General features: G+C 46.1%; 1 protein-coding gene across 3 annotated transcripts in view; it reads left to right on the forward strand.

The window, feature by feature from the left end:
• LOC106590443 (phospholipid-transporting ATPase IB) overlaps positions 1–23,036 on the forward strand; it is a 120,415-nt gene that overhangs the window by 92,295 nt on the left and 5,084 nt on the right. For all 3 annotated transcript variants that reach the window (XM_014181490.2, XM_014181492.2, XM_045710739.1), the window contains 8 exons: positions 3,297–3,371; positions 3,966–4,088; positions 4,689–4,767; positions 6,655–6,716; positions 7,298–7,354; positions 10,486–10,593; positions 16,851–16,939; positions 18,876–18,980. In XM_014181490.2, coding sequence (XP_014036965.1) covers positions 3,297–3,371; positions 3,966–4,088; positions 4,689–4,767; positions 6,655–6,716; positions 7,298–7,354; positions 10,486–10,593; positions 16,851–16,939; positions 18,876–18,980 — 698 coding nt within the window. The remainder of the gene's footprint in view (positions 1–3,296; positions 3,372–3,965; positions 4,089–4,688; positions 4,768–6,654; positions 6,717–7,297; positions 7,355–10,485; positions 10,594–16,850; positions 16,940–18,875; positions 18,981–23,036) is intronic.

Genomic DNA, 23,036 nt, shown 5'->3' on the forward strand with positions numbered 1-23,036 from the left:
TTATTCTACAATGTATAAAATAGTAAAAATAAAGAAAAACCTTGAATGAGTAGGTGTATCCAAACATTTGACTGTGTGTGTGTGTGTGTGTGTGTGTGTGTGTGTGTGTGTGTGTCTCCTATCTATCGATCGATCGATAAAATATTGAATTTATAGAAGTGTTCACACCCCTGAGTCAATACAATCACCTTTGGCAGCGACTACAGCTGTGAGTTTTTCTGGGTAAGTCTCTACGAGCTTTGCACACCTGGATTGTACAATATTTGTCTATTATTCTTTTCAAAATTGCTAGACAGCCATTTTCAAGTTTTGCCTTAGATTTTCAAGCAGATTTAAGTTGAAACTGTAACCCTCAGGAACATTCACTGTCTTCTTGGTAAGCAACTCCAGTATATATTTGGCTTTGTGTTTTAGGTTATTGTCCTGCTGAAAGGTGAATTCATTTCCCAGTTTCTGATGGAAAGCAGACTGAACCAGGTTTTCCTCTAGGATTTTGCCTTTGCTTAGCGACATTTAGTTTACAAGCAGTGGCGATTTTAGCATGTAAGTCTTGCTGGGGCTCACTCAAAATTGTTTTTTTTTAGATGCATGCCAGCAAAACCACTACACAACACTAAACAATACATTAATTGCACTATAACGGTGACAAACGGTGCCCACAAACTGTTACATAAAGCTGTCCCAACAGTAGAGTCCCAACAGCAGTGCTAATACCTTACCACAGCTACACCTGGCTATCAGCGGAGCCTTGTCTGGCAGCGAAACATTCGGCCTCATTTACTGCCTTTTAAAAATACATAGCTGATATGGCTGACTTGCTTTCTACTGACAATTGAGTTGTACAAACTATGGCATAAGGGCGGAGGCAATCCGTAATTTCGATTGCCTGAGCGAGCTAGGAGAGACATAGTCAATATAACTATTTGTTCAGCACTTTTGAAATGTACACAGACAAAATTCAGAACATGGGCCGTTCTTACAGTGTTCTCCCTGTACACCAAGTCAGAACCGTAGGATAAATGAAGGGGGCATATAAGCAGACAATGGAAGTTCTTCCAATATTCGATAATTACGTTTCTCTAAAAGAGGTTATAGGCTACATGTGCACCACCAAGTCAGAACAGTAGGCAAAATTAAGAGGTGTAAAAAGACCAAATTATTATGGTGAGGCACATGGGCTACTAACAGCTAATACACTAAGTATTACTTTCTTAGCTACAGTATACATATCTCCCTGGCATATTACATAATTTATGCAGCAGCATACAAGACATTTTTGGACTCACCTTGTTGTGCTGTGCTCACTTGAACAGGAAGATGGTGCGGCAGTACTTCATGGGCAAATTTTGTCATCAAACTTTGTCGTCAAAGTCTGGCATTCTCTGGATTTATGGTGCTTTCAAGACAATTGGGAAACTGGGGAAAAAAACAAGGTTGAATCATGATGACGTCAGTGATCTTCAGGTCGGAGCTCTAGAAATAGGCCTGAGTTCCCGACTTGCAATTCTCAATTCGATGACCGTTCAAAACTTGTTTTCCCGGTCGGAGCTCATTCTTTTCCGAGTTCCCAGTTGTCTTGAACTCACTGAAGTCTGAGATTTCCGAGTTTCAAGTTGTTTTGAGCGCGGCATAAGTCATGCTGGATTGACAGCATGGCCGATGTTGAATGAGACCCTTAAACCATTGCTTGCAGTTAGCCACTCATTCTTTCCAAACCACTTATTGTTGTATTTGCGATTTCCAACTTGTGTAATGTTTATGTCCAATAGTACCAAAAAAAATGCATGAAATGTATGTATTCACTACTGTAAGTCGCTCTGGATAAGAGCGTCTGCTAAATGACTGAAATGTAAATGATAGCCGATTAGCACCGATACGTTTTATCTATAATTTCTCTTCAGTATTTATCTTATGACAAGTATTGAAAAGGATTTGCCAGTAGATTGTCGACTTGATTCATGATGATGACTGCTAGCTTGCTTGCTAAGATTTTGAAAGTATGATCAATCAAAGCTACTGTAGATATAACGTGATTTGATGTCATTTTATCTCTAACCAATGACCTTGAGTCTTCTTGGATGGGCACTTCTACTGTAACTCTATGACAGCAAATTTTTTAGCTCTACCTGTAGATTTTGCGGTGACGTAGTGTCACCATTACTGACAGAACACTGAGCCAATCACGCCGCAACTAGAGAACGTTACCAACCCCTACGCTCCGTATTTTCCGCTGGCTGCCCCTCCACCACAGAAAGCACTGTGCTAGGCTGAAACACCTGCATTTTGGAGCTGCCTTACTCAATAAGCTAAAAAAGGTTGTATGCGGCTTTATTATTTACATTCTTTGCATTTTACATTTACGTCATTTAGCAGACGCTCTTATCCAGAGCGACTTACAAATTGGATTTGCAAACTGATGTGTTTGCAACAAGGCAATAAAAAAAAATGTGGCAAAGCAATTCACTTTTTGTCCTGAATACAAAGTGTTATCTTTGTGGGAAATCCAATACAACACATTACTGAGTACCACTCTTCATATTTTCAAGCATAGTGGTGGCTGCATCATGTTATGGGTATGCTTGTAATCAGTGGCGACCAGTCAACTGTTTTGAGCCCCACCTATTTAGCCACCTGTTTGTTTTTTTGTTGCCTGTTGCCTGTTTTGCATGTTATTTGGGCATTAATTGTTGATCCATCCTCAGTTTTCTCCTATCACGGCCATTTTTTATTTTTACCCATCTACCAATAGATGCCCTTCTTTGAGAGACATTGGAAAACCTCCCTGGTCTTTGTGGTTGAATCTGTGTTTGAAATTCACTACTCGACTAAGGGACCTTACAGATCATTTTATGTGTGGGGTACAGAGATGAGGTAGTCATTCAAAAATCATGTTAAACACTTTTTTTTTGCACACAGTGAGTCCATGCAACTTATTATGTGACTTGTTAAGCACATTTTTACTCCTGAACTTATGTAGGCTTGCCATAACAAAGGGGTTGAATACTTATTGACTCAGCTTATATTTTTTTATTAATTTGTAAACATTTTTAAATACTTTATTCCACTTTGACAGTATGGGGTATTGTGTGTAGGCCAGTGACACAAAATCTAAATTTAATCTATTTTAAATTCAGGCGGTAACACAACAAAATGTGGGAAAAGTGAAGAGAATTGAATACTTTCTGAAGGCAATGTATGCACAAGGGCTACATGGTTATCCTCTATCTATCCCTGTTAATCAATTTATTCCATGCTCCCTTGTTTCACTCATCCTATATCATCCCTCTCTTGTCCAGCTGTGGTTTGCCTTTGTGAACGGCTTCTCTGGACAGATCCTGTTTGAACGCTGGTGTATAGGCCTCTACAACGTGGTGAGTGTCCACTTTATGCATACTGTCCATTTCTCTGTCTCACTCTTTCTTTATCTGTCCTTTACTCCCCAACGTTCTATATATATATTATCCCTTTCTCCCTCTCCCACCCTTTCCCTGTCTCCTTCCTTCCCTCCCTCCCTCTCTTTCAATCTCTCCCTCCCTCCCTCTCTCTTTCACTCTCCCTCTTTTTCCTTGTCTCTACTCTGTGTGAGCTGTTTGGAAGTGGTGGAATTACTGCTGATTGTGTCACTGTGATTGTTGTGCTGAATGTGTCACTGTGATTGTTGTGCTGAATGTGTCACTGTGATTGTTGTGCTGAATGTGTCACTGTGATTGTTGTGCTGATTGTGTCACTGTGATTGTTGTGCTGAATGTGTCACTGTGATTGTTGTGCTGAATGTGTCACTGTGATTGTTGTGCTGATTGTGTCACTGTGATTGTTGTGCTGAATGTGTCACTGTGATTGTGCGACCGATAAAACAGCCAACGGAGTAAGTCTGAATTTCTGAAAGTCAATCGATAATAGTGTTTGTTTGGGTGTTTTACTTTGTAGTGTGTGTGTGTGTGTGTGTGTGTGTGTGTGTGTGTCAGATCTTCACAGCACTGCCTCCCTTCACTCTGGGTATCTTTGACCGGCCGTGCAGTCAGCAGAACATGCTCCGCTTCCCCCAGCTATACAGCATAACCCAGAATGCTGAGGGGTTCAACACAAAGGTACACACACTCCCAAACAAACAAACACACACACGCACAAACCACTTCTTTACATTTTCAATCATATTGAAATACTGTGCACACAAACACTGCCATAATTATTAATGGACAAACATATGGAACGTTTTTGAACATTGAACACTATGAATGAAACAATTTGAGTTTAGACAGAGTTCGAGTTTAATTTAGAGTTTCACAAGTTGTAGGCCTATAAAAACATTTATTGCATCATCTGAAATAAAGCTACACTATATATACTAAAGTAGGTGGACAACACTTCAAATTAGTGGATTTGGGTATTCCTGCCACATCCGTTGCTGACAGGTGTATAAAATCTAGCACACAGCCATGCAATCTCCATAGACAAACATTGGCAGTAGAATGGCCTCACTGAAGAGCACAGTGACTTTTAATGTGGCACCGTCATTGGATGCCACCTTTCCAAAAAGTCAGTTCGTCAAATTTCTTTCTTTCTCTTTCATTCGCTCTTTCTCTTTCATTCTCTCTCCATCCATCTCTCTTATTCTCTCTCTCCTTCTCTCGCTCTCTTTCATTCTCTTGTTCTTGCTCTTTCATTCTCTCTCCATCCCTCTCTCTCAGGTGTTTTGGGGTCACTGTATAAATGCTCTGATCCATTCCATTATTCTCTTCTGGATTCCACTCAAAGTTCTAAAACATGGTAAGTAGTGGTCCCGACACACTCTGCTAGACACACTCACTCACACACGTGCACTCTGCTAGACACACTCACTGCACACGTGCACTCTGCTAGACACATTCACTGCACACGTGCACTCTGCTAGACACATTCACTGCACACGTGCACTCTGCTAGACTCACTCTCACCTGTGCACTATTCATCTTAAAGTAACTGTACATTCAGTAATTAAGTGTATGTACAGTTGAAGTTGGAAGTTTACATACACTTAGGTTGGAGTCATTAAAACTCGTTTTTCAACCACTCCACAAATTTCTTGTTAATAAACTGTAGTTTTGGCATTTTGGTTAGGACATCTACTTTGTGCATGACACAAGTAATTTTTCCAACAATTGTTTACAGACAGATTATTTCACTTATAATTTACTGTATCACATTTCCAGTGGGTCAGAAGTTTACATACACTAAGTTGACTGTGCCTTTAAACAGCTTGGAAAATTCCAGAAAATGATGTCAAGGATTTAGAAGCTTCTGATAGGCTAATTGACATAATTTGAGTCAATTGGAGGTATACCTGTGGATGTATTTCAAGGCCTACCTCCAAACTCAGTGCGTCTTTGCTTGACATCATGGGAAAATCAAAAGAAATCAGCCAAGACCTCTGAAAAAAATTGTAGACCTCCACAAGTCTGGTTCATCTTTGGGAGAAATTTCCAAACGCCAGAAGGTACCACGTTCATCTGCACAAACAATAGTACGCAAGTATAAACACCATGGAACCACACAGACGTCATACCGCTCAGGAAGGAGATGCATTCTGTCTCCTAGAGATGAACGTACTTTGGTGCGAAAAGTGCAAATCAATCCCAGAACAACAGCAAAGGACCTTGTGAAGATACTGTAGGAAACGGGTACAAAAGTATCTATATCCACAGTAAAACAAGTCCTATATCGACATAACCTGAAAGGCCGCTCAGCAAGGAAGAAGCCACTGCTCCAAAACTGCCATAAAAAAGCCAGACTACGGTTTGCAACTGCACATGGGGACAAAGATTGTACTTTTCGGTCTACTCTGGTCTGATGAAACAAAAATAGAACTGTTTGGCCATAATGACCATCATTATGTTTGGAGGAGAAAGGGGGAGGCTTGCAAGCCGAAGAACACCATCCCAACCGTGAAGCACAGGGGTGGCAGCATCATGTTGTGGGGGTGCATTGCTGTAGGAGGGACTGGTGCACTTCACAAAATAGATGGCATCATGAGGCATGAAAATTATCTGGATATATTGAAGCAACCTTTCAAGACATCAGTCAGGAAGTTAAACCTTGGTCGCAAATGGGTCTTTCAAATGGACAATGACCCCAAGCATACTTCCAAAGTTGTGGCAAAATGGCTTAAGGACAACAAAGTCAAGGTATTGGAGTGGCCATGACAAAGCCCTGACCTCAATCCTATAGAAAATGTGTGGGCAGAACTGAAAAAGCGTGTGCGAGCAAGGAGGCCTACAAACCTGACTCAGTTACACCAGCTCTGTCAGGAGGAATGGGCCAAAATTCACCCAACTTATTGTGGGAAGCTTGTGGAAGGGTACCCGAAACGTTTCACTCAAGTTAAACAATTTAAAGGCAATGCTACCAAATATTAATTGGTGTATGTAAACTTCTGACCCACTGGGAATATGATGAAAGAAATAAAAGCTGAAATAAATCATTCTCTCTACTATTATTCTGACATTTCACATTCTTAAAATAAAGGCAATGCTAAGACAGAGCATTTTTACTAGGATTAAATGTCAGGAATTGTGAAAAACTGAGTTTAAATGTATTTGGCTAAGGTGTATGTCAACCTCCGACTTCAACTGTACATCTTCTAGTAAATATTTCACTGTGTGTGTGTGTTCTCCCCAGACAGTCCTTTCAACAACGGTCATGGTACTGACTACCTGTTTGTGGGGAACATGGTGTACACGGTAAGCACATGCCCCTCTACATCCCCTCACAGTGTCTGTGTTGGTGCTGATACTCTGAACAAAAACATGGACTTATCCTACTAATGCAAAGCCCAGTGTGTGTGTGTGTGTGTGTGTGTGTGTGTTCCACTTCTTGGATCCTGCTACAGAGATGCTAGACTGGCCATTACAGAAGTAATGAAGTGTTCTCATGGGACTGCAGTCAGTCTACAGTGTCCTCAGCAATCGCTCCATTCATCTACAGTGTCCTCTCTCTCCCTCCTCCTCTCTCTATCACTCTGTTCCTTAAATTCAGCACGGTGTGTGTCTGTTGCTTATTTGTTAGTGAGTGTTTAGATGGCTGAGAGCAGCGGTTATACTTTGAGTGTTTTAACAGGTATTGTTTACAGTATCATTATGGATATTTATAATCTCTGGTGTCGTTTGTGAACTAACCCCACCTCTCTTTCTCCCTCATTCTCTCTTTCTCCCCCTCATTCTCTCTCCTGCATTCTCTCTCTCTCACCCTCCCTCATTTTCTCTCTCCCTCTCCATCATTCTTTCTCCCTCTCCCTCTCCTCTCTTCTCTCTTCTCTCTGCAGTATGTGGTGGTAACAGTGTGTTTGAAAGCTGGTATGGAAACCACTGCCTGGACCAGGGTACAGTCTGTTTTACCATAATGATTTCCTTCCACTGCACTACTCCCACTGCACTACTCCTATAGACTGCTTAGATGTACCATGGTGACATACAGAACCAGTCAAAAGTTTGGACACACCTACTCGTTCCAGGTGAAGCTGGTTGAGAGAATGCCAAGAGTGTGCAAAGCTGTCAAGGCAAAGGGTGGCTACTTTGAAGAATCTAAAATATGAAATATACTTTGATTTGTTTAACACTTTTTTTGGTTACTGCATAATTCATGTTTTCATAGTTTTGATGTCTTCACTATTATTATACAATGTAGAAAATAGTAAAAAAAATTACAAATTAAAAAAAAACTTGAATATGTAGGTGTGTCCAAACTTTTGACTGGTAATGTACAGTCGTGACCAAAAGTTCTGAGAATGACACAAATATTAATTTTCACAAAGTCTGCTGCCTCAGTTTGTATGATGGCATTTTGCATATACTCCAGAATGTTATGAAGAGTGATCAGATGAATTGCAATTAATTGCAAAGTCCCTCTTTGCCATGCAAATGAGCTGAATCCCCCCCAAAACATTTCCACTGCATTTCAGCCCTGCCACAAAAGGACTAGCTGACATTATGTCAGTGATTCTCTCGTTAACATAGGTGTGAGTGTTGACGAGGACAAGGCTGGAGATCACTCTGTCATGCTGATTGAGTTCGAATAACAGACTGGAAGCTTCAAAAGGAGGGTGGTGCTTGGAATCATTGTTCTTTCTCTGTCAACCATGGTTACTTGCAAGGAAACACATGCCATCATCATTGCTTTGCACAAAAAGGGCTTCACAGGCAAGGATATTGCTTCCAGTAAGATTGTACCTAAATCAACCATTTATCGGATCATCAAGAACTTCAAGGAGAGCGGTTCAATTGTTGTGAAGAAGGCTTCAGGGTGCCCAAGAAAGTCCAGCAAACGCCAGGACCGTCTCCTAAAGTTGATTCAGCTGTGGGATCGGGGCACCACCAGTACAGAGCTTGCTCAGGAATGGCAGCAGGCAGGAGTGAGTGCATCTGCACGCACAGTGAGGCAGAGACTTTTGGAGGATGGCCTGGTGTCAAGGGCAGCAAAGAAGCCACTTCTCTCCAGGAAAAATATCAGGGACAGACTGATATTCTGCAATAGGTACATGGATTGGACTGCTGAGGACTGGGGTAAAGTCATTTTCTCTGATGAATCCCCTTTCAGATTGTTTGGGGCATCCGGAAAAAAGCTTGTCCGGAGAAGACAAGGTGAGCGCTACCATCAGTCCTGTGTCATGCCAACAGTAAAGCATCCTGAGACCATTCATGTGTGGGGTTGCTTCTCAGCCAAGGGAGTGGGCTCACTCACAATTTTGCCTAAGAGCACAGCCATGAATAAAGAATGGTACCAACACATCCTAACCATCCAGGAACAGTTTGGTGACAAACAATGCCTTTTCCAGCATGATGGAGCACCTTGCCATAAGGCAAAAGTGATAACTAAGTGCCTCCGGGAACAAAACATCAATATTTTGGGTCCATGGCCAGGAAGCTCCCCAGACCTTAATTCCATTGAGAACTTGTGGTCAATCCTCAAGAGGCGGGTGGACAAACAAAAACCCACACATTCTGACAAACTCCAAGCATTGATTATGCAAGAATGGGCTGCCATCAGTCAGGATGTGGCCCAGAAGTTAATTGACAGCATGCCAGGGCGGATTGCAGAGGTCTTGAATAAGAAGGGTCAACACTGCAAATATTGACTCTTTGCATCAACTTCATGTAATTGTCAATAAAAGCCTTTGACACTTGTGAAATGCTTGTAATTGTACTTCAGTATTCCATAGTAACATCTGACAAAAATATCTAAAGACACTGAAGCAGCAAACTTTGTGGAAATTAATATTTGTCATTCTCAAAACTTTTGTCCACGACTATATAGTAGCACATGCAAGGTAGCCTGCAGATGGAAGGTAGCCTGCAGATGGATGGTAGCCTACAGATGGAAGGTAGCCTGCAGATGGAAGGTAGCCTGCAGATGGATGGTAGCCTGCAGATGGAAGGTAGCCTGCAGATGTAAGGTAGCCTGCAGATGGATGGCAGCCTACAGATGGATGGTAGCCTACAGACTGACAGCTGACAGTGTGGGGTATACTCTAGTATAGAGAGACAGCACCCCCTATATACTGTACATACACACAGTCCTTGCCATGTGTTACAGCCATCTCAGCTCATTCGTACTGCGGTGAGGAGGGGTAGAGGTGGGTGTTGACACCCCCCGTTCGTTCTGCTGTCCCCCCCCCACCGGTAGTGAAGCAGGGTCCCATAGGAATTCACACAGTGTCCCCTTACCAGTGGTGTAAAGTACTTAAGTAAAAATACTTTCAAGTACTACTTAAGTTGTTTTTTGGGGTATCTGAACTTTATCTTACTATTTATATTTTGGACAACTTTTACTTTTACTTCACTACATTCCTAAAGAAAAGTATGTCTTTTTTACTCCATACATTTTACCTGACACCCAAAAGTACTTGTTACATTTTGAATGCTTAGCAGGACAGGAAAATGGTCCAATTCACACACTTATCAAGACAACACACGGTCATCCCTGCTGCCTCTGATCTGGTGGACTCACTAAACACAAATGCATCTTTTGTAAATGATGTCTGAGTGTTGGGAGTGTGACCCTGGCTATCCATACATTTTAAAAACAAGAAAATGGAGCCGTCTGCTTAGAAGGAATTTGAAATGATTTATACATTTACTTTTGATACTTAAGTATATTTAGAACCAAATACTTTTAGACTTTTACTGAAGTAGTATTTTACTGGGTGACTTTTACTTTTACTTGAGTAACTTTCTATTCAGGTATCTATACTTTTACTCAAGTATGACAATTGGGTACTTTTTCCACCACTGCCGCGTACAGAGGGGGAGGAGGGGAGAGGCACAGAGAGGAGGGGACGACAAGGTTGTCTATATGCAGTATGTACAGTAACTAACTATGTGACCTCACTTCCTGTATTTTATTCCCTTCCTTTCTTCTTCCTCTCCCTCCCTCCCCCGTCCACTCCCTCTCCCCCTCCCTCCCCCGTCCTCCTCCTCCCTTCCCTCTCTCTCTCCCCCTCTCTTCTCCCTATAGTACTCCCACTTGGCAGTATGGGGCAGTATGATTCTCTGGGTGCTCTTCTTCACTGTCTACTCAGCTTTCTGGCCGTCCATCCCCATCGCTCCTGACATGCAAGGCCAGGCAAGTCTCCTCCTCCTCATGGTTCAAATTGTCTCTTCTTCTGTTCAACGAATCCGTATCCACAGTGCCTTGTTGGCTTGAAAAGCTGAGGTACCCGGTAGTGGTGTGCGGTCAGCCCCAAAACCCCCCTCAGACCATGCTGTAAATATGTCATAATAGTTTGGAAACAGCTCTGTGGACCTGTTCTATATGGACTTAGTGCTTTCCAGCTCTCCCCAAACGTGTCAGTCATTTTGGTAATGGGATGGTGGGGGGTAATAACCCTTCATTACGCCCGGCGCCAGGGCGGCTGGCCTTCTGGGTGTTCCATGTCAGCACTGCTGGAGCCCCAGGGAGATTCATACCCTGCCAGCCCACTCTGCAGGCCCTCTGCACCTGCTGCGCCGTCACCCGAGCCCCAGGCTTTTACGGCCTGCCCTGGAGGTGTTGACTCTGGGATTGGCTGGGCAGGGCTGGTGGAGGACGGGTGGGTGTGTGCATATGGGGGACCCCCTGATTGAGGGTTTTTAGGGGGCTAGTGTGTTGGTGCGGTGGTACCCCACTGTGCTGGGGAGGGAGGGAGGGGGAGGGAGGGGGATGTGTCAGCCCCCTTCAGACCATTAATTCAATTTGTGTCAGAAATGAGGGACGTGAATAACCCTGCAGCTGCTCAGTCCACCTGGGGAACTGAGAGATACATTCACCCCTCCCTCACTCCCGTTGCAATCCCTCCCTCACCCCACCTCTCTCCCCCGTTGCAATCCCTCCCTCACCCCACCTCTCCCGCCCCTCTCGTTCTCCGCATCACTTCCCCCGTCACACGTTCTGACCTCTCCGTTGCTCCCCCTATCTCTGCATTCATCTTCCCATAAGGGATGAATACTGAATACTGGGCTGTTCACTGAGGGCTCTGTGTCTACGCTTCTAATAATTGTGTGTGTTGGTGTTTGTCGGAGACCGTGTGTGTTGGTGTTTGTCGGAGACCGTGTCTGTGTGTGTCTTGGTGTTTGTCGGAGACCGTGTCTGTGTGTGTGTTGGTGTTTGTCGGAGACCGTGTCTGTGTGTGTCTTGGTGTTTGTCGGAGACCGTGTCTGTGTGTGTTGGTGTTTGTCGGAGACCGTGTCTGTGTGTGTGTTGGTGTTTGTCGGAGACCGTGTCTGTGTGTGTCTTGGTGTTTGTCGGAGACCGTGTCTGTGTGTGTGTTGGTGTTTGTCGGAGACCGTGTCTGTGTGTGTCTTGGTGTTTGTCGGAGACCGTGTCTGTGTGTGTCTTGGTGTTTGTCGGAGACCGTGTCTGTGTGTGTCTTGGTGTTTGTCGGAGACCGTGTCTGTGTGTGCTTGGTGTTTGTCGGAGACGTGTCGTGTGTGTGTTGGTGTTTGTCGGAGACCGTGTCTGTGTGTGTGTTGGTGTTTGTCGGAGACCGTGTCGTGTGTGTGTTGGTGTTTGTCGGAGACCGTGTCTGTGTGTGTTGGTGTTTGTCGGAGACCGTGTCTGTGTGTGTCTTGGTGTTTGTCGGAGACCGTGTCTGTGTGTGTGTTGGTGTTTGTCGGAGACCGTGTCTGTGTGTGTCTTGGTGTTTGTCGGAGACCGTGTCTGTGTGTGTTGGTGTTTGTCGGAGACCGTGTCTGTGTGTGTCTTGGTGTTTGTCGGAGACCGTGTCTGTGTGTGTCTTGGTGTTTGTCGGAGACCGTGTCTGTGTGTGTGTTGGTGTTTGTCGGAGACCGTGTCTGTGTGTGTTTGGTGTTTGTCGGAGACCGTGTCTGTGTGTGTCTTGGTGTTTGTCGGAGACCGTGTCTGTGTGTGTGTTGGTGTTTGTCGGAGACCGTGTCTGTGTGTGTCTTGGTGTTTGTCGGAGACCGTGTCTGTGTGTGTGTTGGTGTTTGTCGGAGACCGTGTCTGTGTGTGTTGGTGTTTGTCGGAGACCGTGTCTGTGTGTGTCTTGGTGTTTGTCGGAGACCGTGTCTGTGTGTGTTGGTGTTTGTCGGAGACCGTGTCTGTGTGTGTCTTGGTGTTTGTCGGAGACCGTGTCTGTGTGTGTCTTGGTGTTTGTCGGAGACCGTGTCTGTGTGTGTTGGTGTTTGTCGGAGACCGTGTCTGTGTGTGTCTTGGTGTTTGTCGGAGACCGTGTCTGTGTGTGTTGGTGTTTGTCGGAGACCGTGTCTGTGTGTGTTGGTGTTTGTCGGAGACCGTGTCTGTGTGTGTTGGTGTTTGTCGGAGACCGTGTCTGTGTGTGTTGGTGTTTGTCGGAGACCGTGTCTGTGTGTGTCTTGGTGTTTGTCGGAGACCGTGTCTGTGTGTGTCTTGGTGTTTGTCGGAGACCGTGTCTGTGTGTGTCTTGTTGTTTGTCGGAGACCGTGTCTGTGTGTGTCTTGGTGTTTGTCGGAGACCGTGTCTGTGTGTGTCTTGGTGTTTGTCGGAGACCGTGTCTGTGTGTGTTGGTGTTTGTCGGAGACCGTGTCTGTGTGTGTTGGTGTTTGTCGGAGACCGTGTCTGTGTGTGTCTTGGTGTTTGTCGGAGACCGTGTCTGTGTGTGTCTTGGTGTTTGTCGGAGACCGTGTCTGTGTGTGTCTTGGTGTTTGTCGGAGACCGTGTCTGTGTGTGTCTTGGTGTTTGTCGGAGACCGTGTCTGTGTGTGTCTTGGTGTTTGTCGGAGACCGTGTCTGTGTGTGTCTTGGTGTTTGTCGGAGACCGTGTCTGTGTGTGTCTTGGTGTTTGTCGGAGACCGTGTCTGTGTGTGTGTTGGTGTTTGTCGGAGACCGTGTCTGTGTGTGTCTTGGTGTTTGTCGGAGACCGTGTCTGTGTGTGTCTTGGTGTTTGTCGGAGACCGTGTCTGTGTGTGTCTTGGTGTTTGTCGGAGACCGTGTCTGTGTGTGTTGGTGTTTGTCGGAGACCGTGTCTGTGTGTGTTGGTGTTTGTCGGAGACCGTGTCTGTGTGTGTTGGTGTTTGTCGGAGACCGTGTCTGTGTGTGTCTTGGTGTTTGTCGGAGACCGTGTCTGTGTGTGTTGGTGTTTGTCGGAGACCGTGTCTGTGTGTGTTGGTGTTTGTCGGAGACCGTGTCTGTGTGTGTCTTGGTGTTTGTCGGAGACCGTGTCTGTGTGTGTCTTGGTGTTTGTCGGAGACCGTGTCTGTGTGTGTTGGTGTTTGTCGGAGACCGTGTCTGTGTGTGTGTTGGTGTTTGTCGGAGACCGTGTCTGTGTGTGTCTTGGTGTTTGTCGGAGACCGTGTCTGTGTGTGTCTTGGTGTTTGTCGGAGACCGTGTCTGTGTGTGTGTTGGTGTTTGTCGGAGACCGTGTCTGTGTGTGTTGGTGTTTGTCGGAGACCGTGTCTGTGTGTCTTGGTGTTTGTCGGAGACCGTGTCTGTGTGTGTTGGTGTTTGTCGGAGACCGTGTCTGTGTGTGTCTTGGTGTTTGTCGCAGACCGTGTGTGTGTGTCTTGGTGTTTGTCGGAGACCGTGTCTGTGTGTGTGTTGGTGTTTGTTGGAGACCGTGTCTGTGTGTGTTGGTGTTTGTCGGAGACCGTGTCTGTGTGTGTTGGTGTTTGTCGGAGACCGTGTCTGTGTGTGTTGGTGTTTGTCGGAGACCGTGTCTGTGTGTGTCTTGGTGTTTGTCGGAGACCGTGTCTGTGTGTGTGTTGGTGTTTGTCGGAGACCGTGTCTGTGTGTGTTGGTGTTTGTCGGAGACCGTGTCTGTGTGTGTTGGTGTTTGTCGGAGACCGTGTCTGTGTGTGTCTTGGTGTTTGTCGGAGACCGTGTCTGTGTGTGTCTTGGTGTTTGTCGGAGACCGTGTCTGTGTGTGTTGGTGTTTGTCGGAGACCGTGTCTGTGTGTGTCTTGGTGTTTGTCGGAGACCGTGTCTGTGTGTGTTGGTGTTTGTCGGAGACCGTGTCTGTGTGTGTGTTGGTGTTTGTCGGAGACCGTGTCTGTGTGTGTCTTGGTGTTTGTCGGAGACCGTGTCTGTGTGTGTGTTGGTGTTTGTCGGAGACCGTGTCTGTGTGTGTCTTGGTGTTTGTCGGAGACCGTGTCTGTGTGTGTTGGTGTTTGTCGGAGACCGTGTCTGTGTGTGTTGGTGTTTGTCGGAGACCGTGTCTGTGTGTGTCTTGGTGTTTGTCGGAGACCGTGTCTGTGTGTGTCTTGGTGTTTGTCGGAGACCGTGTCTGTGTGTGTTGGTGTTTGTCGGAGACCGTGTCTGTGTGTGTGTTGGTGTTTGTCGGAGACCGTGTCTGTGTGTGTCTTGGTGTTTGTCGGAGACCGTGTCTGTGTGTGTCTTGGTGTTTGTCGGAGACCGTGTCTGTGTGTGTGTTGGTGTTTGTCGGAGACCGTGTCTGTGTGTGTGTTGGTGTTTGTCGGAGACCGTGTCTGTGTGTGTCTTGGTGTTTGTCGGAGACCGTGTCTGTGTGTGTCTTGGTGTTTGTCGGAGACCGTGTCTGTGTGTGTCTTGGTGTTTGTCGGAGACCGTGTCTGTGTGTGTTGGTGTTTGTCGGAGACCGTGTCTGTGTGTGTCTTGGTGTTTGTCGGAGACCGTGTCTGTGTGTGTCTTGGTGTTTGTCGGAGACCGTGTCTGTGTGTGTCTTGGTGTTTGTCGGAGACCGTGTCTGTGTGTGTGTTGGTGTTTGTCGGAGACCGTGTCTGTGTGTGTCTTGGTGTTTGTCGGAGACCGTGTCTGTGTGTGTCTTGGTGTTTGTCGGAGACCGTGTCTGTGTGTGTCTTGGTGTTTGTCGGAGACCGTGTCTGTGTGTGTCTTGGTGTTTGTCGGAGACCGTGTCTGTGTGTGTTGGTGTTTGTCGGAGACCGTGTCTGTGTGTGTTGGTGTTTGTCGGAGACCGTGTCTGTGTGTGTTGGTGTTTGTCGGAGACCGTGTCTGTGTGTGTTGGTGTTTGTCGGAGACCGTGTCTGTGTGTGTGTTGGTGTTTGTCGGAGACCGTGTCTGTGTGTGTCTTGGTGTTTGTCGGAGACCGTGTCTGTGTGTGTCTTGGTGTTTGTCGGAGACCGTGTCTGTGTGTGTGTTGGTGTTTGTCGGAGACCGTGTCTGTGTGTGTCTTGGTGTTTGTCGGAGACCGTGTCTGTGTGTGTCTTGGGGTTTTGACAGACAGATAATGTGTGTTTGTGTGTATGTACGTATATGTGGAGGTGTTACTCGGAGACTGACAGTCTGTCCGGTTGTCTGTGGGTGTGAGTCAGACAGGGAATTGTGTGTGTGTGTGCGTGTGTGTGTGTAGTTTGAGCGTCTCTGGGTGTTTCCAGCTATCACAGGGAATGTTTCATAATGGGTTTCCGATTCAGTCCGGAGAATATTCCTGGGACTGTCAGCTGTGTCTGTCTCTATCTCTGACCATCTCTGAACTACAGCCTCATAACAGCGACTAAGGATGTAGCTAGTTAGTCAGTACAACATGGACTACAGCACAGTGTCCAGTTGTATTCATGTAGTATAGTAGAGAGATGGGCTTCGTTGCCAGGGCATATTCAGCTAACTCTTACTGGTATTCAGCATATGGTGGCAGAAATGGATACCTTGTAGAAAGACAAAGAGAGAGGGGAGAGTGGGGGAGCCTAAAGGTGGACAACAGGCAGAGATGAATAAAGAAAAATACATACAGATGGAGAGAATCTGAGTGGAGAGATAGAAAGGAAGATGCAGCTGATTGAGAGGTAGAGAGACAGAAGTTGAGTGGATGATTAACCCCTAGAGTCAGGGTTAGAGGTCAGAGGTCAACGCGAGTGACTGCAGCTGGATGACAGAGGGAGGAGACCCCTGTAGTTACTCAATGAAGAGTATCTGTCTAACTTGTTGCTGGAATGTTGTGTGTGTGTGTGTTATGTTGATTGTGGGTGTGTTATGTTGATGTGTGTGGGTGTGTTATGTTGATGTGGTGTGTTATGTTGACATTGTGTGTGTGTTATGTTGACATTGTGTGTGTGTTATGTTGACATTGTGTTTGTGTTATGTTGATGTTGTGTGTGTTGACGTGTGTGTTGACGTGTGTGTGTGTGTTGTGTTGACGTTGTGTGTGTGTTGTGTTGACGTTGTGTGTGTGTGGTGACGTTGCGTGTGTGTGTGTGAGATGTTGACTTTGTGTGTGCGATTGTGTGTGTGTGTATGTTGACGTTGTGTGTGTGATGTTGACGTTGTGTGTGTGGTGTGTGTGTGTGTGTGTGATGTTGACGTGGTGTGTGTGTGTGTGATGTTGACGTTGTGTGTGATGTTGACGTTGTGTGTGTGATGTTGACGTGGTGTGTGTGTGTGTGATGTTGACGTTGTGTGTGTGTGTGTGTGTTGCAGGCTGACAGGGTGATGCGCTGCTGGCACTTCTGGCTGGGGCTGGTCCTGGTGCCAGCAGCCTGTCTACTCAAAGACTTTGCCTGGAACGCGTGAGTAACACACTTACACTGCATATGTACAATCAAAATCAATACATACATGCGTATGAACAGGTAAACACATTTTGTTACATTACAGCCTTATTCTAAAATGGATGAAATAAATCTAATTCCTCATCAATCGACACACAATACCCCATAAGAACAAAGTGAAAACACGTTTTTAGACATTTCTGCACATTTATTAAAAAAAACAACAGAAATACCTTATTTGCATAAGTATTCAGACCCTTTGCTATGAGACTTGAAATTGAGCTCAGGTGCATCCTGTTTCCGTTGATCATCCTTGAGATGTTTCTACAACTTGATTGGACACACCTGTGGTAAATTCAATTGATTGGACATGATTTGGAAAGGCACACACCTGTCTATATAAGGTCACACAGTTGACAGTGCACATCAGAGCAAAAACCAAGCCATGAGGTCGAAGGAATTGTCCGTAGAGCTCCGAGACAGGATTGTATCGAGGCACAGATCTGGGGAAGGGTACCAAAATATTTCTGCAGCATTGAAGGTCCCCAAGAACACAGTGGCCTCCCTCATTCTTAAATGGAAGAAGTTTTGAACCACCAAGACTATTCCTAGAGCTGGCCACCTGGCCAAACTGAGCAATCAGGGGAGAAGGGCCTTGGTCAGGGAGATGACCAAGAACCCTATGGTCACTCTGACAGAGCTCCAGAGTTCCTCTGTGGAGATGGGAGAAACTTCCAGAAGGACAACCATCTCTGCGGCATTCAACCAATCAGGCCTTTATGGTAGAGTGTCCAGACGGAAGCCACTCCTCAGTAAAAGGCACATGACAGCCCGCTTGGAGTTTGCCAAAAGGCACCTAAAGGACTCTCAGACCATGAGAAACAAGCTACACTGGTCTGATGAAACCAAGATTGAACTCTTTGGCCTGAATACCAAGAGTCACATCTGGTGGAAACCTGGCACCATCCCTACGGTGAAACATGGTGGTGGCAGCATCATGCTGTGGGGATGTTTTTCAGTGGCAGGGACTTGATGAAAACCTGCTCCAGAGCACTCAGGACCTCAGACTGGGGCGAAGGTTCACCTTCTAACAGGAGAACGACCCTAAGCTCACAGCCAAGAAAACGCGGTGGCTTTGGGACAAGTCTCTGAATGTCCCTGAGTGGCCCAGCCGGAGCCAGGACTTGAACCCAATCTAACATCTCTGAAGATACCTGAAAATAGCTGTGCAGCGACGCTCCCTATCCAACCTGACAGAGCTTGAGACGATCTGCAGAGAAGAATGAGAGAAACTCCCCAAATACAGGTGTGCAAAGCTTGTAGCGTCACACCCAAGAAGACTCGAGGCTGTAATCGCTGCCAAAGGTGCTTCAACAAAGTACTGAGTAAAGGATTTGAATACTTATGTAAATATGATATTTTTATACATTTGCAAACATAATAGGTTATTGTGTGTAGATTGATGAAAATAATAGTTTTAATCAATTTTAGAATAAGGCTGTAACGTAACAAAATGTGGGAAAAGTCAAGGTGTCTGAATGCACTGATAGCAATACCAAAGCAATACACAGACATTCTAAAACACACACATGCATATTATATAAACATTAAAAAAGTCACATTTCAATAAATACTCCTACATGTATGTGGAAAACACAGTCCCTCCAGGATTTTGCGATTTAGTGAACACAGATTATTTGAGCAGAATCAACCATTCCCCTCAAGGACTAGCGAAACTGACCAATCGTCTAATTATTAGTCACTTAAAACTGTCTGATCATCACACTACAAAAAGAGGACAATTTTAACCAATCACCATCACTTTTACTGCATAAAATGGTTAAATCAGAATTGCTGCAGCAAAATCAAGCCTTTTTGCTCGCAGATATCACCAAAGAAACAGTGAAATCCTTGTGGGACTAATAAGCAACATAACCCTGTGAATGTGTTGTAGGGGTCGTCGCACTGTGCAGAAGTCTCTTCTGGAAGAGGTCCAGGAGCTGGAGGCCAGGGCTGTTGACCCGGGGGCCGCTGTGCTCCGAGACGCCAGTGGACGCAGGTCACACACACACACTGCATCATGGGATCACAGTTGGGAGGACACAGACACAGCTCTACAGAATTTACTGTGACATAGTTAATATCATTTTCAGGCTGTATCAGAGATCATGATAATTCCTTGGACTGAGGGGAAACACCCTTCAAAGATTTTGTTACGAGTCTGTAAGATTAATGTGTGTGTTTATTATGATTTATGTCCTAGTGTTTATATGACTGTTTTGTATGAGAGAAGAACAGTGCTGTAACCATGGCCCTCTAACCTCTTGGTAAACTCTTGGTAAACTCTTGGTAAACTCTTGGTAAACTCTTGGTAAACTCTTGGTAAACTCTTGGTAAACTCTTGGTAACCTGGTTGACCCATCCACAAGGCCAAAGCTGAGGTCCCCTAGTCCCACAGCTCAGGGCACAGACGCCCACACACACACACACACACACACACACACACACACACAGAGATATCACCTTGGCTTGGTTTGACCTGTCTCACTGTGTGACCTCTGACCTGTGTGTGGAGTGATCCCTTTCTTCCCCTCATCTCTCTCACTCACCCACCTCAATACTCATGTTATGTTTTTCTTTTCTTTCTCCATCTTTTTTTGTATCCCTCCATTTGATTCTCTCGAGTCAGGAAGTGGACAGGTTTCCACTGCTGTAAGGACTGGGTGTGTGGACGACTGGGTGTACTGTAGCTTCTGTGGTTGTGTTTTAGAGAGAGCCGTTTGTGTTAGTTTGTATTGTGTGTTTCTAGTCATATCTGTCATAAGAGTAGAACAGCTCGGGGTGGAAAACGTTAGATGGGGTTTAGAACATTGGAGGTATTAGGTTGAGAAATGGAGTGGGAGAGTGAAGACTGAGGTTGGGCCATTTGAGGGGCTGTTATGTGGGATATTGGCTGGGGATGGGGCTCTTTGGTGGGCTTTGGGCAGGAACAATAGTCCTCAATCATCCAGTGAGACGGCTAGGCTAACAATCCAGTCCAGAGCAGAGAACTGGCTTGGACAGAGCTGGCGCGAGGAGGTGCTCAGGGAGGGGAGGGGAAGGGAGGCAGGGCATTGTTTTTGGACAGGGGACGCACACAGCCTTCCCTAGCCCTGAGGTGAGGGCCTTGTCCTGGGCTAAACCTGCTCCCAAACATGGGTAGGAACCAGGAGGGGCCCCAGCAACGACCATGGATAACACTGCGGAGGAGTTTCAGAGAGGAACGGAGGAGAAACGCACACATCTGTATTTGTATTTCCTAACGGGAGAGGGTTGGGACGAGGGTGGGGGTGGGAAAGGTAGAGGACCAAAGTTTCTCTGGGGAAGTATTTAGATGTGGCGCATCCTTGGACTGTTTGAAGTCTCAATGCCCTTCCAGACAGTGACAGTACAGGGGCCGACATGCAGCAGGATTGTCATAGTTTAAATATGTGCTATTTCTATGTTTATTTATTCATGTGTTCGTCTATCCATTCATTCTTCAATCATTCACCTTATTATTCATTTAGCAGACCTCATTTTCTTTGGCGAATGATACGGTTGCAAAACCTTATTTCAGGCTTTGCCAAACACGCCAGTTCGAGGTTCCCTGTGGTACCATAAGGAGCGGGTCCCAGCTGCTTGCTCAGAAGTGTGACCTTGGGGAGGCTGGCCCCGGTCCACACACTCTGTGGATCAAATCAGGGCCCGTGCCCAGTGCTAGGGAAACCCATCTCATGTGATGATATAAGGCCTTATTGGCTGACTGATCTAGAGAAGTAACCTACCGTGTTCCACAGCGGAATTAGACAATCTGGAAGCATCCTGTAAAAGCATTCTATTAGGAGGAAACAATCTGTTCCATTTGGATACAGACTGTTATCAGAATGTTTAGCGTTGCCATTAGTGATGAGGAGGAAGAAGATGGGAATGAGGAGGATTGAGAGAGAGGAAGGCTGGGGGATTGTGTGTGTGTGAGTTTGCATGTGAGTGAGAATGCATGCGTGTGTGTGTTAACGAGGGCAGGAATGGGGCTGGTTATTTTGGTCATTGGGGTAGAGGAGCGATGGTGTGTTGTCTGGAAAAATAGTGTCAGTCACATAATGAGATTTGATTGGATTAACTGAATGTCAATCTGCTCTTCAGTACCAGCTAAGACATATGCCTAGACCGGGGGGGGGGGGCAAAGTATGGCCCCCCTCATCCCCTTTTTCTCCCCAATTTCGTGGTATCCAATTGGTAGTTACAGTCTTGTCCCATTTCTGCATCTCCCGTACGGACTGGGGAGAGGTGAAGGTCGAGAGCCGTGCGTCCCCCGAAACACAACCCAACCGAGCCGCACTGCTTCTTCACACAACGCCCGCTTAACCCAGAAGCCAGCTGCACCAATGTGTCGGAGGAAACACCGTGCACCTGGCAACCGTGTCAGTGTGCATGCGCCCGGCCCGCCGCAGGAGTCGCTAGAGTGCGATGGGACAAGGAAATTTCGACCTGCCAAACCCTCTCCTAACCCAGACAACGCTGGGCCAATTGTGCGCCGCCTCATGGGTCTCCCAGTCACGGCCAGCTGTGACACAGCCTGGGATCGAACCCGGGTCTGTAGTGACGCCTTAGATCGCTGCGCCACTCGGGAGGCCCATGCAAATTGATTTTAACAAACAATTGGTCCCCCAAAAAATGCGTCCCTCTGTTGAATGTCAAAATCCTAATATGGCCCTCGAGCCAAAAAGTTTGCCCGCCCCTGGCCTAGACTCTACCCTATCAGCTATGACTCTGGTCGTCACATCAAAAAGTATACTTAACTTGGGGTCAGGTCTAGGCAGGGGTGGATGCCAGACTGACTTCTTCAACCCTAATAGAACTAGATAATCTATTCTCACTTCTCTCTTTCCTTCAAGACCACAGATCTGAAGGTCTGAAAGGTCTTAGCAATATGGTGGAAACAGATTTAGTCTTTTCACCTATATGTGTCCATAAAGGAAAGGAGACGAGGAAATGATAGCCTGGTCCCAGATTTGTTTGTGCTCTTGCCAGTGCCAACTCCCTTGCTGTCATTGGCATGACAATTAGTGACAGACAAAGAGTTGGCATGATAGCACAAACATGCTGACATAGGAGCTACACTGGGGTAGTCAAACAGGCTGACATAGGAGCTACACTGGGGTAATCAAACAGGCTAACATAGGAGCTACACTGGGGTAATCAAACAGGCTGACATAGGAGCTACACTCGGTAATCAAACAGGCTGACATAGGAGCTACACTGGGGTAATCAAACAGGCTGACATAGGAGCTACACTGGGGTAATCAAACAGGCTGACATAGGAGCTACACTGGGGTAATCAAACAGGCTGACATAGGAGCTACACTGGGGTAATCAAACAGGCTGACATAGGAGCTACACTGGGGTAATCAAACAGGCTGACATAGGAGCTACACTGGGGTAATCAAACAGGCTGACATAGGAGCTACACTGGGGTAGTCAAACAGGCTGACATAGGAGCTACACTGGGGTAATCAAACAGGCTGACATAGGAGCTACACTGGGGTAATCAAACAGGCTGACATAGGAGCTACACTGGGGTAATCAAACAGGCTGACATAGGAGCTACAATGGGGTAGTCAAACAGGCTGACATAGGAGCTACACTGGGGTAGTCAAACAGGCTGACATAGGAGCTACACTGGGGTAGTCAAACAGGCTGACATAGGAGCTACACTGGGGTAGTCAAACAGGCTGACATAGGAGCTACACTGGGGTAGTCAAACAGGCTGACATAGGAGCTACACTGGGGTAGTCAAACAGGCTGACATAGGAGCTACACTGGGGTAGTCAAACAGGCTGACATAGGAGCTACACTGGGGTAGTCAAACAGGCTGACATAGGAGCTACACTGGGGTAGTCAAACAGGCTGACATAGGAGCTACACTGGGGTAGTCAAACAGGCTGACATAGGAGCTACACTGGGGTAATCAAACAGGCTGACATAGGAGCTACACTGCGGTAATCAAACAGGCTGACATAGGAGCTACACTGGGGTAGTCAAACAGGCTGACATAGGAGCTACACTGGGGTAATCAAACAGGCTGACATAGGAG

The sequence above is a fragment of the Salmo salar genome, chromosome ssa29 (assembly GCF_905237065.1).
Source record: "Salmo salar chromosome ssa29, Ssal_v3.1, whole genome shotgun sequence".
Lineage (NCBI taxonomy): Eukaryota > Metazoa > Chordata > Actinopteri > Salmoniformes > Salmonidae > Salmo > Salmo salar.